Below are 13365 nucleotides of genomic sequence, written 5' to 3'. Positions count from 1 at the left end.
AAATAACCTGAAGCTCCACAAAAACATTTAGTGCTCATTGTCACATCTTTGTGTAGACAAGGGGGCAAAAGATGGCACTCAATCTAAGTACTCTCAACTCTCTGGGTGCTCTGTTGATTTGTTTCTGTGGCTGTTAAGCAGGTTTGATCATCATGTCCACTTTCTTTAGAGAGTACGAGCCTCCGTGCAGCTCTGCCCAGTAAACACCATCCTGGTATCGACTTCTGTAATGGCCTCCTCTATACCACACCCCATTCAAGTTGGAGTGGGCACACATGTGGTACCACCAGCCACCCTTCTGGTAATGAGCACAGTTTCCTATGGAGGACAAACAACAGATGGTTTAAAAAAACAACTTTTTTTTAATGACAGTCCATATAAATTATGTGAAATACAAAAACATAGACTGAACACCTGAATAAGCATCCTTATCACGGTCCAGAGTGGTGAACGCTTTATTGTTGTGCCATGAAAGGGAGTCTCCTGCGTTGCCTTGATAACTGCCTAATCGTAGACGATACCAGTCACTCTCCGGTTCCACCTGAAAGCTGTCGTACTCTGCAAACGCCTGTCGTCCTTGCCAGTCTTCCATGGCTACTCGCAGCTTGTAGGTGGCCTGAGAGGTGAGCCAGTACAGGTGCTCCAAACCCAGCCAGTATTCACCATCCAGATTCCCAAAACCTTGCTGTATAGGCAATAGTTATATCATTAATTAAAGAAATTCTTTTTTTTTTTGCATTAAAATCTGCTTTTTATTATTCATAAGGATGCTCATGAGTGCCCCCATGGACACTATTTTTCAGCTTATGTGGCCTGTGTCATTTGTAAAGGGCCATGGACTAAAGCTGGACAGACAACATTGCTACTCATGGTTATAGTTGTGAGATTACACTACATGACTCAACAGATAACCCGAACCGATTTTAAAACATTGGGTATAATATACATTAATATACAATACACAACATTGCCAACTTTGTAAATGGTAACAGAGGAGAAGTTATGTGGTGTATTCTCACATAGATGATGAAAAGTGACCATCTTTATGAGTGAGTCATTGATTCGTCCATTCAAACGTTTTGATCAATCACACTGATTCATTAAGGAACAAGATAGCTTGCTGTCCCTATGAGTGAGTCATTGAATTATTCACTTTGAACAAAATGAGTTGTTCAAACACACTGATTCATTCAGGAGCTAGTGTTGTCAAATGATTAATCGTGATTAACCGCATCCAAAATAAAAGTGTTTGTTTACATATAATGTGTGTGTATAAATTGTGGCTGCATCTGAATAGACACACTACTCTTCTATATATTAGGCGAAAGATGGTATATGAAATGAGTAGTAGGACTTCGTCGGAATTAATAGTAAACACAGTGTAGCACAGATTAAATTCATACTATAAAGTATGTACTTGTGAGCTGTCACAATGTACTGTCACAAAGTACTCTAACTAAGAGATGTGCAATATTTTGAATTTGTTGCATTTGATTTGAACTTGTTGTTTTGGCAGAAATGTTATGCAAAGTTCACTTAGTAAAGATACGTAGACTTATTTACAGGCCTACTATATCAACTTTAGCACATTAAGTAATGTTTTGTGCACCTTGTACTGTTCCCAGGTCCTGAAGAAGTTGACAGAGCCATCCTGTCTCCTCTGGATTACGGTCCAGCCACCCTGCGCTCTGCTCTGGTCACACCAGGCCTGCAGAAGTGTGTTAGTATTGCGTGGTCGCAGCAGGTAGATGCGGCTGGTCTTCTCTCCTGACTCCAGCACATGTTGGCAGTCATTCCACGGTCCTTTAAAAGAGTCGTCTTTTGTATTATATGACAAAAGCCAATGAGTAAATTATATTACCATTCCAGAAAGTGGCATCTTTAGTGGTGGGAAAACAACCCAGAGTTTTGTGATATTAGTTGGCTTGTCTCACTTGTATCATGTCATTAAATTTCAAAAGACAGTTTTTACCATAGCGCTTCAACAGATCTGAAGCGTTCAGAGAAGCTAGTTTCTGTGTTCAGAATTGTAGGTTTAGCATTTGATTTGAGTACATGAGCTGTATGGCAGCACTCTCTAATGAACAGATAGTGTGGAGGAGCTGGATGCATGGTAAAGAAGGGCTGCGCTTCTGCTGGTTCAGAAAGCAGCAAGGTCATGACCTATATACTGTATACAAATGTCTCTCAGCCTTTAATTATCAGTCCATCATGGAGGAATTCACACTCCTACAAACCACCAGAAGAATTTGACCTACTGCACTCAGTGGCATGTTCCATTTGTACTTAGATACAGACTTATACCTAAAAAAATAGTTTGCATTGTTAGATAAAAAAAATAAAACATTATTTGATTTATTAAAGAAGAATACAAACAAATAAAAAACCACAAATATCAACATATGAACCACTGTATTTTATTTTGATATTTTAAAACTTTTTTAAATGTTATACAATTATTTTATAATTCATTTAAATTCACTCTGTAAATGTTTTTCTTTTAAAAGTACATTAACTGTAGCTTCTCAGTACATTAACTGATGTGTGGATTACTTGTGGATTATTGTGATCAGTTGTTTGGACTATCATTCTGACGGCACCCATTCACTGCAGAGGACCCACTGGTGAACAAGTGATATAATGCTACATTTCTCTAGCACTTTTCTGATGAAGAAACAATCTTGGATGGCCTGAGTCAATTTTAGCAATTTTTCATTTTTGGGTGAACTGTTCCTTTAAATACAAAGATTTGTTTCGACACAAACATCTAACTCGAAACCCTTCTTCAGTTATTAATGTCAGCATGAGTGTGTTTTAAAACTGTTTAGTGGCTGCCGTAACAGTGGCTGTAATTTAGGTCTGTTAAATGGAGTGAACTTGTGTCCTGTAATCTCACACCCGAGTTTGTGGCGGTAAAAGCATTGCATTGCAATTCAAGGGTTGTGTCAAAAAGCTTTTTGAGGTGCTGATTAACTTGCTTATGCTTTGTGCATGTGTGTGCTTATGCTAATAAACAGCTTTCAGCCTGAGCGCAGCTCTCACAGTCCTGTGAAGTGTAATGAGGGTCACCATCTCTGATAAGACACTGTTTGGAATTCTCAAAGATAAAGCTTCCTGACCACAGGTCACTGACACCCAGGGCTTCCCAACTCCTACATGGGAAACATGGATATGACTGATATCTGGGATTGTTACTATTTTGCTAAGACAAGGATCATTATAACCATTGCTCTTACTTTAAGTTAAGGATTTAAACAAACCCTTAATTCTAAATATTGAACTTTTGTGCGTCACTCATCTTGCACCATTTGTGCTGCAGACGTTAATTACATTTCAAATGTGCTGGCTTGTTGAAGCTTGGAGGATGATAAATCAGGCAAAAAGATGCGTCCACATCAAAGGACGGACAACATTGGGTCATTTAAGTAAATAATAGGTCCTTCAGTACACTGAAAACTCAATAGCAACACACTAAAAATCACTCAAAACAGCATTGCAGCTACACCCTATCCTACCTGGAGATTTAGTCACGGGGTAACTGGTGAAAGGTGTGTCTGTTGGCAGACGGGGCAAGCCATCAAAGGGCTCCAGCAGTTCTGAAGGACTCTGTTCCTGGTGCAAAGGGGCACTTTGGTCTCTTTGGACATTGCTGGCAACTTCTTTAGCCTCTGTGTTCACATCCACCAACCCACTAGACTGCTGAACCGGAAGTGATGTGGTTGCCTGTAAAGAAATTCATAAGAAATGTCACTTGGTTTTGGGGGGATGTGAATGTATGTTTGTGGAATATCCAATGTGACACCTGAAAGCTCAGACTTGGAGTTAAGGGGCACTTGGATCCAAATGAAGATTTAAAACAATAACAAAGCACAAGAAAACCACAAAAGGGAGAAACAAGAAACTGTTGCTTGTGGCTGTTGTGCACACTCTGTGCTCACTTCTTCAAAACCTGCACTGAGACAAGCTCCACAGCAGACTTCTACTCTACAGTGGCATTTCATTACAAGCATGCGGCCTCAGATGAACACCACAAGGTGCTATTTTGAAACTGTGCCAACGAACACAGGAAACACAAGACGGGTTAAAAATACTAATTGAACACAGTTGGAAACAGGCAGACTAATGACAGGAAACAAGTAAAACTACAACTTAAAGGTCCACCTTACAAAGCAAAAGCACAAAGGCACAGAACACAGAACAGATGTTCTTACCTGCGGGTTCTTGAGCTGGCACTGTTTCTCCAGATGTGTGATTAGTTGGCTCTGGTTGCTCACTAGAGAAGTCAGTGCGTCGTACTTCTTTTCCAGGTCTCTGTAACTGCTGGACACCTGAAGCACCTGTCAGGATTTGCCATCGCACAGATGAAAATAATGATCAAAATATATGAAAAGTAGAAAGCGTAACTATGAGTGCGGTCTAAATAACTTTGCATAAAATGAATGCATGAATCTGTGAAAATCTGTGTACTTCAAATCTTAAAATTGATTTGCGAAAAATAAATGCAGATAATATAATTGTATATTTTTAGTGTAATGCAATATATTTTTTTATTATAATGTGTATTGCAGATAATATAATATTAATGAAATAAATGCCACTTAAGTTTATTTAAAGAGTCTGTAAACTTTAATTACTGTTTTTAACACATTTAAACTGGGCTTTTTAATAGTGTCACAATAAAAGTTTAACTTAACAGTATTCATTTATGGTTTTAATAATATTGTGTCTTGCATTAAAGAAATGTGTTATGCATTATTACATTAAAATATTACTTTAAAATCTAAAATTAACCTATTTAAAATGTACTAAATTACAACTTCATTGTTACAAATTTGTGTTTACAAATATACTGAAATATATGATACATTTAAATAGAAATGGCATTGAAATATTTTAGTTGACCATAAATGCTTGTTAAAACTATGCTTTTTGGTTAAAGAAATCACTTAAAAGTTTAACAAATTGCTTCATTTAAGTCACTAAAGTAAAATAAAAATAAGTATATTATTTCCATATTAACTACTCTTATTAAAATTCACTTTTATTTTATTTTTACTTTTTATTTTTTATTTTTTATTTTCTAGTTTAATCTATGATTTTTCATTGCACATTTTGGTATTACGGCTAATCTGTGCACATCTTGAGACATTTGCAGTAGATAATGCTTTTAGCTACCTGGGCTGTTGCATTAAGCACCAAACTCTCGAGCCTCCGTTGCTCCAAAACCTGATCCTTCTTCTGGATGATCTCATCCAGCAGTTGGGCGTAGAGTTGGGTGATGCGGGCGTTCATGTTGACACTCTCCCTGCGCAGAACTCTCATCTCATTGGCCAGTGTGCCCTCCTGCTCCAGCTGCCCACGCATTGCGTCCAGCTGTTCCTGCTGCCGGTCCAGCAGCGCGCGCAGGGACACCATCTCAGAGCGGTTGACACGAGCCGTCTCAGTACTCACACAAAGCGCCCCTGTTAACTTCTGCTGAGGTACGATGAAAGTGTAGGAACAGCGGCTCGGCTTTTTCTCTGTTGTTCCAGATGATTTTTTCTGACCTGCATCTTCCTTGGAGGTGTCTGCGTTAGAGCAGGCCCCACCAAAAACCAGCAGGAAGCCCAAGACACAAGTCACTGGAATTTCCATAAGTGTTGCGTTACTGAGCCAATAAACTGTCCAATATGATCCTAACAAACAAATAAAACAAAATCTGAGCATTTTAAGAGAGAACTAATTCATAAAAATGTCATCAAAAATAAATAAATTTCTATATGTGTGTGTATATATATATATATATATATATATATATATATATATATATATATATATATATATATATTTATATATATATATATATATATATATATGTATATATATATGTACGTATATATATATATATATATATATATATAAGTTTTCCAAAAGAAGTTTTTAGCAATGCATATTACTAATCAAAACTTAAGTTTAGATATATTTACGGTTGGAAATTTACTAAATATCTTGTTGAAACATGATCTTTACTTAATATCCTAATGATAATTTTGACCCATACAATGTATTGTTTATACCTGTGCAACTGATAACTGCTTTTGTGCTCCAGGGTCACAATTATTTATAATTGTACAGTGAGCTAAAACCTGCCTAAATTGTAATATTATAACCACCCACTCAGTCAGTCTTGAACTGAAGAGGCCTGCAGTTTTGATGCATACCAGATGTGCATGTTTAATGATGGGATGTAAAACCCAGTTTTGCCTTTTCTTGGGTTAATTAGCATGTCAACAGAAACAGAGCCTGGGTCAACCTACCATTTCATTTGATTGTCAAAATCAATAGCTAAAGTCAATACCGATTAAAATTACAGCTTTGGTACACATCTTAAATGTCATAAGCAATTAACAAATCTAAACATTGACTGAGGCATCTACTGAAAACAGCTAAACAAAGGTACTGAAAAGAACAGTGCTGCCTATTAGAGAGGATACATATTACCCTCTCTAACCAGGGTTTTTTTAGTTTTTTGTTTTCTTAAATCAAAGTTTTTGACTCAGAATTTTAAGCAAATGTACCTAAAGTCATAGTGAACTGTCGATTAATAAATCTTTTGGAAAAGTTTCATTTTTGACAAATGAAATACATAAGTAATACTTTTGGGATATTTCAACAGAAGATACATAATTGATATGCTTCTTTATAGTTAAAGTAGTTATTTTTTATGTTTTTATTTGTTTAAAAGAAAACATGTGGAATATAACCATGATTCTGAGAAAACAAATCACATTATGAAGAGATATTTCTCTTACCTCCTTATATCACCAGATGATCTTCTTTTTTTGGATTTGGTCTCTTTTTAAGGTAATGCCTTGTCCTCCGACTGATGCAAACAAGATGTTCAGCTCCGAGCTTCAGATCTGAGCTCTTTATAACGAAAAGATTATAATATCAATGAAAAATCACTGTCATAAAGGGAAACGCCTGTGCTATTAGTAATTGAACATAATGACTGCGCAGTGGATGTCTGGTCGGTGCTCCCGCTGGTCTTCAGTGGAGATGTTCAAAGACACTGGGGAGTGGGAGACACCCAGACTGACACTAAACTTTTAAAGCAGGAAGATCAGCTCTTGTCAGAGGATCTCTAAACAAAGAAGAGTGTAATTACAAGCCATCCTAATGAGACCAGCCCCCTCCTTTCTGGTCCTACACAGGCCTGTCCCCCACACAAGCGCTCCCAGCACCCTCTCCTTCACTCCAGTCATCATGCTGACCATGACTCTACAATATGTGACCCTGGAGCACAAAAGCAGTCATAAGTAGCTCAGGTATATTTGTAGCAATAGCCAACAATACATTAGATGGGTCAAAATTAGCAAAAACAATCATTAGAATATTAAGTAAAGATCATGTTTCCTACCGTAAATATATAAAAACTTTTACACACCTTGCTTTACAGGCGATTTTCTCAATATTTAGATTTTTTTTGCTCCCTCAGATTCCAGTTTTTCAAATAGCTGTATCTCAGCCAAATATTTTCCTATCCTAACAAACCATACATCAACAGAAAAAATGTATTTACTATAGTAAATAGTATTTATTTATCCCTATTTATCCTTATGACTGGTTTTGTGGTCCATGTCAAAATACAGCTCATTAAAAAATAATAATAATAGAATTCACAATAATGCAGTTTGCAAGTATGTGCAAGAAATTGCTAAAATGGACATGATTACTTACATTCTACTGCTTTGAAATGAAGATGCCTGTAATGGTAGTTCTGTCATGGTGGGGACTTTCTATCGACTTCTGCAATTATGAGCTAATGATAGTTACATTCTCTGCTACCCATCTAATTCTAGAAGCTAAAATAAGAAGATTTTTACAAGATCAAGTGTGATAACTAAACAATTAGGAAAAAAGAAAAACCTTAACAAGGAAGAAAAGGAAAGCCGACAATACTTTAATGATTTAGAAAGGTTTTAACTCACATCGAATTCTGACTCAGCTCAAAGTGAAAGTGAATGAGAGTAATCAGAGTTCAGCAGTGGACATTTCTTTTAAATTGGATTCATGACTAGTGGGACATTCAAAACTTAATCGAAAGTTTAAAACCTGCTTGGTTTACTCATTCAAACCAACCCAGCTACATGCAGTAATACATCCCATCCAAAAGACGGCGCGTGTAAAATCTAACATCCAGCGTGTGCACGTTCTGCGCATGCGCAAGCACGCCACATGGTTAGCATCAGAGTTTTTAAGATGGGTGCTGGTTAACTAGTCTTGCGATACATTTTACTTCAGATATTCGTATTAAAATCAAATCAAATCAAGTAAAGTTCAGTTCTGCGCCCTCGGCTTGGATACGTTGTACTTTCCCTTAAAAAATGGGAAAAACAAAGGTAAGTTACGTGTTTAACTTGAAGTTAAGTGCGGACTATGAAGTAACGTTAACGTTAACTTACCTACTCCGTCTGTCTTTATCTTTGAAAAAAATCTATTAATTTCGTTATTTGGAATGAGATTCGGTGATTTATATGTATGTGTAAAGATATATGTGTAAATGTTCTAACTTTTGGCAAAATAATGGACAAGATCTTTTCATCTTGAACACTTTTGTTTGACGAATTGAAGGTAAAATAATGATTTTTTTTTGTTTTTGTCTCATAGACTAGGAACCAGAAGAAAGCCCGCGAGGCTGCCAGTCGTGTGGCCGAGGAGACTTACTCGACTGTGCCGCACACCTTCGTGTTTCACCGCGGACAGATCGGCAAGAACGTCACTCAGCTCGTGACAGACATGAGGCGAGTCATGGAGCCCTTCACCGCCAGAGCTCTGAAGGTGCGCCTCACGACTGATGCTGCTGCTAGACTCCGCTGTCGGGCCTCGCTTACACACTGAAACTCTTGTCTTGGTTTGCAGGTGCGACAGAAAAACGTCTTGAAAGACTTTGTTGCTGTGGCAGGACCATTAGGAGTCACGCACTTCTCAATATTTACCAAAACTGAAAATACTATGAACATGGTGAGTGTATCTGTATTATGTAAAACGGATAGGGAGGTTCCTGGATGCTCATTTTGTAATGGTGTCTATTTTTGACTAGATGGATTTTGCACCTTTTATAGAATATGTTAGTTGATCTATAATGGGTGAAGTAGCCTAAAAGTGTAATCTATTGACTTGCAAACAAACCCGTCGTTTTACTTAAGTAACTGATATTTGTGCCATGCCATAAAATATTTTTAATACGACTGACTCTTCTTTTTCAGATCAAATATATTAAGACCTAAAATTATTCTCTCTTTCTCCACAGAGGCTTGCACGTCTTCCCAAAGGTCCAACGTTACATTTCCGTGTTGCAAAGGTATATATCTGCACTACCTTTGACCTGTCTTTGGTTTGATTTCTCATGTCCGAGGGCACAAATGATGACATTTTAGTATTTTGACCGTTGAGTGATGTCTTAAAGTAAACGCACTGATGTGTCTGGTCTCACACTGATTATATTATCAACATTCTTGTTCATAATTTGTTCTAAAAGTAAATTGTGTCTTTGTTCCAGTACACTCTCAGCAAAGATGTAGTTTCGTCTTTAAAGAGGCACAGGATGCATGAACAGCAGTTTTCCCATCATCCTTTGCTAGTGCTGAATAATTTCGGCATCGAGGGCATGCACATCAAGCTGATGGCCACCATGTTCCAGAACATGTTCCCCTCGATCAACGTACACAAGGTAATTAACTTGGTCAGAACGATATAAATGTGTCTCCACATGTGATGCAAGTATAGTCTTCTGAAACTTGTGATGTTTACAACCAGCTGATGTTGTGTTGGTGGTGAGAAGAAATTAAGATTTATGCATGTTTCGATCATTTAACTCTTGTTTCTCAGCTCAACCTCAACAGCATAAAAAGATGTGTGCTGTTAAATTATGACCCCGTGTCCCAAGAGGTGGAGTTTCGTCATTAGTAAGTAGCTTGGTTTTGTTTGTGTGTTCTTGTCTCTAGTTCAAAGGTGCACATGATGCAACTTCTAAACATGACTTTCCTGTGATTGTTTTCAAAGTAAACGCACTGATGCATTTTCAAACGAATGCTATTTTGGGAGGTTACTCACAGTATCCGCTAACCCTCTCCATGTCCTCCTGCAGCAGCTTGAAGGTGGTGCCTGTGGGCATGAGTCGAGGGGTGAAGAAGCTGATGCAGGAGAAGTTCCCCGACATGAGCCGGCTGGAGGACATCAGCGAGCTCCTCATGAAGTTAGTCTTCCACAAGCTTGAGATCATTCACAGAATTTGATGCATATGATGAAGTCTATTATAATTGATGGAACAGTGATGTTTCGAAGTAAACGCTCTGATGCACCAGCTTGATACTTGAGTTCGTAATGTGCATAAGTGATTTTACAAGTCACACTTTGCACTTTCTGCAGAGGTGTCAATCTTTCAGAGAGCGAGGCAGAGCAGGACGGAGACCACAACATTACAGAGTTACCACAGGTGTACTCTGGTCGTGGAAACATGGCCTCGCAGCAGAGCGCAGTTCGGCTGACTGAGGTGAGGAATCCATCACGCTATTGTTTAAAGGGCCCAAAAATGAAAATTCTGTCATTAATTACTCAACCTCATGTCACTTAGAACATGTGTGACCTATGTTCATTAAGATTTCTTTTTTTTTCCGATTAAAATCCGAGAGCTTTTTGACCCTCTATAGTTGAGACCGAAATGGGCCACGTCAAAGTCTCGAAGAAAAGTCGTGCCACTTGGTGGCCATCTTTGAAACGCCTATTGGGCATCCAAGTGCAGCTCTTGAATTGGGAAACATCAAATTCTCAAATGATTAAATTACATATTTGAAATCGCCAAAGAAATCTGACAACAAATGTTTCATAAATGTTACTTTTGCTCAAATAGCCCGGGCTTAAAGTTCTCTGGCACCATGCCGGATTTCTGTTTTCTGATTTTTGAAAGGGGCAAAATTCTTCCTCTGTATGTATTTTTTTTTTTTTAACCCCTGAATAGCGTTATAAAAAGCTTATTGCTGTTCTAAGCGCACGTCACTGTTTCTAACAGCATGAGCTTGAGAAAATAATGACAATAAATTTTTTTGGTGAACTATCCCTTTAAATATTACTATGTTACTATGCTAACAGCACATGCTTAAGCACAAAAAGCACATCAGTTGCTTAACAGTTTGTGTCCACTGAAAAGTGATGGGTGTCTGTTCTGCTACAGATTGGCCCCAGAATGACTCTGCAGCTGGTGAAGATATCAGAAGGCATGGGGGAAGGAAAAGTGCTTTATCATTCCTTTGGTATGTGTAGTTTTGTGTAAGAAACCATTTAGACGCCTGGCCTAGTTGTTTTTGAGCTTATTTCTAAACTAGTCCTAAATGTGCTCTGTCTGCAGTCTCGAAAACCGAGGAAGAGCTTCAGGAGATGCTGAAAAGGAAGGAGGCCCGTCTGAAAGAGAAAGAAGAACGGAAGAGAAAACAAGAACAGAACATTGCCCTGAAAAAAGAAAAACGAGATCAGAACAAGTGAGTAGATCTGCTGCTCTGGTGGTAGTAAAGAGCTGGATGTGGTAGAGGATACTGGTAAGAAAAGCAGACCCAAAGACACGTGTTAGCTGCAGAAGTACTTTCAAGAAGTTCTGAGAATTCTTTGTTTCCGCAGAAGTAAATATTACAGCATTTGCTTACTGTGTTTTGAAATGGGTATTCTGTATTTCTGCTAAATGGTTGCTGCCCATTACTTCAAAAACATCATCTCCAATTAAAAAGCTTTAAAATATCCCACGATTAATCAATTGTACATTTTATTTATATTTTGAGTGTTTTGCAAATTTAAAAAATAAATCAGAATAAATTAAGTTCTATTGTATTTGTTCCAATGTTTTAATTTCTTAAAGGCAAAAGAGCTTGGAAGGCATCAAGAGAAAGCGTCAGCAGGAAGGGCAGGAATCAGATGATGAAGTGGAGGATCCTGGGAAACCGGAGGGCCAGGCTCCAGCTGAGGACTCTGAGGACGAAGCAGAGTATTACAGACAGGCTGTGGGGGAGGAACCAGATGAAGGTATTGTGTCATTCCAAAATTGTGTAATTTTTACTGTTGCACTGGTTCTAATTTCTTCTTTAACTCCACAGACATGTTTCCTGGTACAAAAAGGAAGCGTGGTCCTGGAAAGTCTACAATGCCCTTTAAAAAGAGGAAGTTGACACCGGGGAAGGGCCCTCCTCATGACAAAAGGAGTTTTAAGTCTGACTGGGGTAATAAAGATGGCAGAAAGCGGTTTGGGGATAGGAAACCGCTAGAGGGGAGAAACAAGTTTCGAAAGAGCGAAGGAGGCAAAAAGTTCGGCCAGAAAGGGGGAAAAGGCAATAGATTTGCCGGGCAGAAAAAAGGAGACACCGGTAAGAAGTTTGGCGGACAGAAAACATTTAAAGGACGTGCTGTTATGAAACGACAGAAAGGTGCCGGAGGAAAAAAAGACTTTAAAACATAAGAAAGGGAAAAATTAAAGGAACTGAAAGCAAGGTTGGATGCATCCAAACTGCTTAACCACAAGATGGAACTGTTGCTTCACCGATGCATGTATTACATGACTGATGTATCATCATGTATAAATGCAAAAACATCAGCAGATCAATGCTGCTTTCTGTCAGATACATTTTACCAATAAAGCCTTTCAAACAATCAAGCGGCTTGTGTTGCAATCATCTAGAAGCTTTAAAGGTCACGTGTGCTTGCAAGTGTGATTTCAGTCATCGTTCTTTTTTTTTTCTTTTTTTTGAAAATGCCCACTCCTTGCATGACACAGGAAGTTTGATACTGTTTCACGAGTGACTGTCGGAGCATTTAGTTTTGCAGACTTGGTAAGTTTTATCGATTTTGTTTTACTTTTATTTGGCAATTTTTACAAATGTACAAGAGTGAGACTTTATTAATATCTCATACATTAAAAAAGAAAGGTAGAAAAGAAAAAAAAAATGGTTGTTTATATGTTGCCGTGTATGCTTGGAATATGTATGTCAAGGTGTATTAACAGCATAAAGCATATATTTTGAGTAAAAGGTTCTGTAATTTATATTTAGCTGTACCTGACTGGGCTTGTTGGGTTGAATACATCAAGGTTTTTGTGCTTGGATCTTATTTGGTGAAATATCAGTGTTTTGTTGTTTTCGTAATAATTTGTGAGTGCTTATGTTCCAAATATGATGACCGATTGTTATCAAAATTCTAACGCCTGTTTACTTCTGTATATAAAAAAAAAAAAAAAAAAATAACATTACCATTAGCAAAAAGGGTAAATATATTATTCCTCAATATCATGAACAGCCTTGGATGTAAAGTTGTTTTTTAGTCCTAAATAAAACTTTTTTTTTTTTT

The 13365-nt window shown here is 37.8% G+C and overlaps 2 protein-coding genes across 2 annotated transcripts; one reads left to right on the top strand and one right to left on the bottom strand.

Annotated features, from left to right (window-relative positions):
• Positions 1–98: 98 nt before the first annotated feature.
• LOC113072778 (angiopoietin-related protein 2-like) lies at positions 99–10215 on the bottom strand. Its single transcript, XM_026245746.1, has 8 exons — positions 10096–10215; positions 6792–7123; positions 5176–5675; positions 4212–4337; positions 3516–3723; positions 1610–1803; positions 415–685; positions 99–318 (listed from the first exon to the last, which is right to left on the bottom strand). The coding sequence occupies exons 3-8, from the start codon at positions 5632–5634 to the stop codon at positions 134–136; spliced, it is 1443 nt and encodes a 480-aa protein (XP_026101531.1). The 5' UTR covers positions 5635–5675; positions 6792–7123; positions 10096–10215; the 3' UTR covers positions 99–133.
• Positions 8214–12676, top strand: LOC113072777 (suppressor of SWI4 1 homolog). Its single transcript, XM_026245745.1, has 12 exons — positions 8214–8381; positions 8650–8820; positions 8902–9003; positions 9293–9343; positions 9542–9712; positions 9871–9947; positions 10130–10237; positions 10411–10534; positions 11213–11291; positions 11387–11516; positions 11888–12051; positions 12123–12676. Exons 1-12 carry the CDS (start codon positions 8367–8369, stop codon positions 12479–12481), a joined length of 1551 nt encoding a protein of 516 aa, XP_026101530.1. The 5' UTR covers positions 8214–8366; the 3' UTR covers positions 12482–12676.
• The last annotated feature ends 689 nt before the right edge of the window (positions 12677–13365 follow it).

This window comes from Carassius auratus, unplaced genomic scaffold (genome assembly GCF_003368295.1).
Source record: "Carassius auratus strain Wakin unplaced genomic scaffold, ASM336829v1 scaf_tig00010380, whole genome shotgun sequence".
Taxonomy (NCBI): Eukaryota; Metazoa; Chordata; class Actinopteri; order Cypriniformes; family Cyprinidae; genus Carassius; species Carassius auratus.
Note: the sequence above shows the minus strand (reverse complement) of the source record. Positions and strands in the feature narration are given on the sequence as shown.

Coding starts and splice junctions, on each gene's coding strand:
- LOC113072778 (XM_026245746.1), bottom strand. CDS start 5,634: ATGGAAATTCCAGTGACTTGTGTCTTGGGCTTCCTGCTGGTTTTTGGT. Junction 3,724..4,211: donor GCCAGCTCAAGAACCCGCAG/GTAAGAACATCT, acceptor ATTTCTTTACAG/GCAACCACATCACTTCCGGT. Junction 319..414: donor TGATAAGGATGCTTATTCAG/GTGTTCAGTCTA, acceptor TGTCCTCCATAG/GAAACTGTGCTCATTACCAG.
- LOC113072777 (XM_026245745.1), top strand. Junction 9,344..9,541: donor TACATTTCCGTGTTGCAAAG/GTATATATCTGC, acceptor TCTTTGTTCCAG/TACACTCTCAGCAAAGATGT. Junction 11,517..11,887: donor GAAAAACGAGATCAGAACAA/GTGAGTAGATCT, acceptor AATTTCTTAAAG/GCAAAAGAGCTTGGAAGGCA.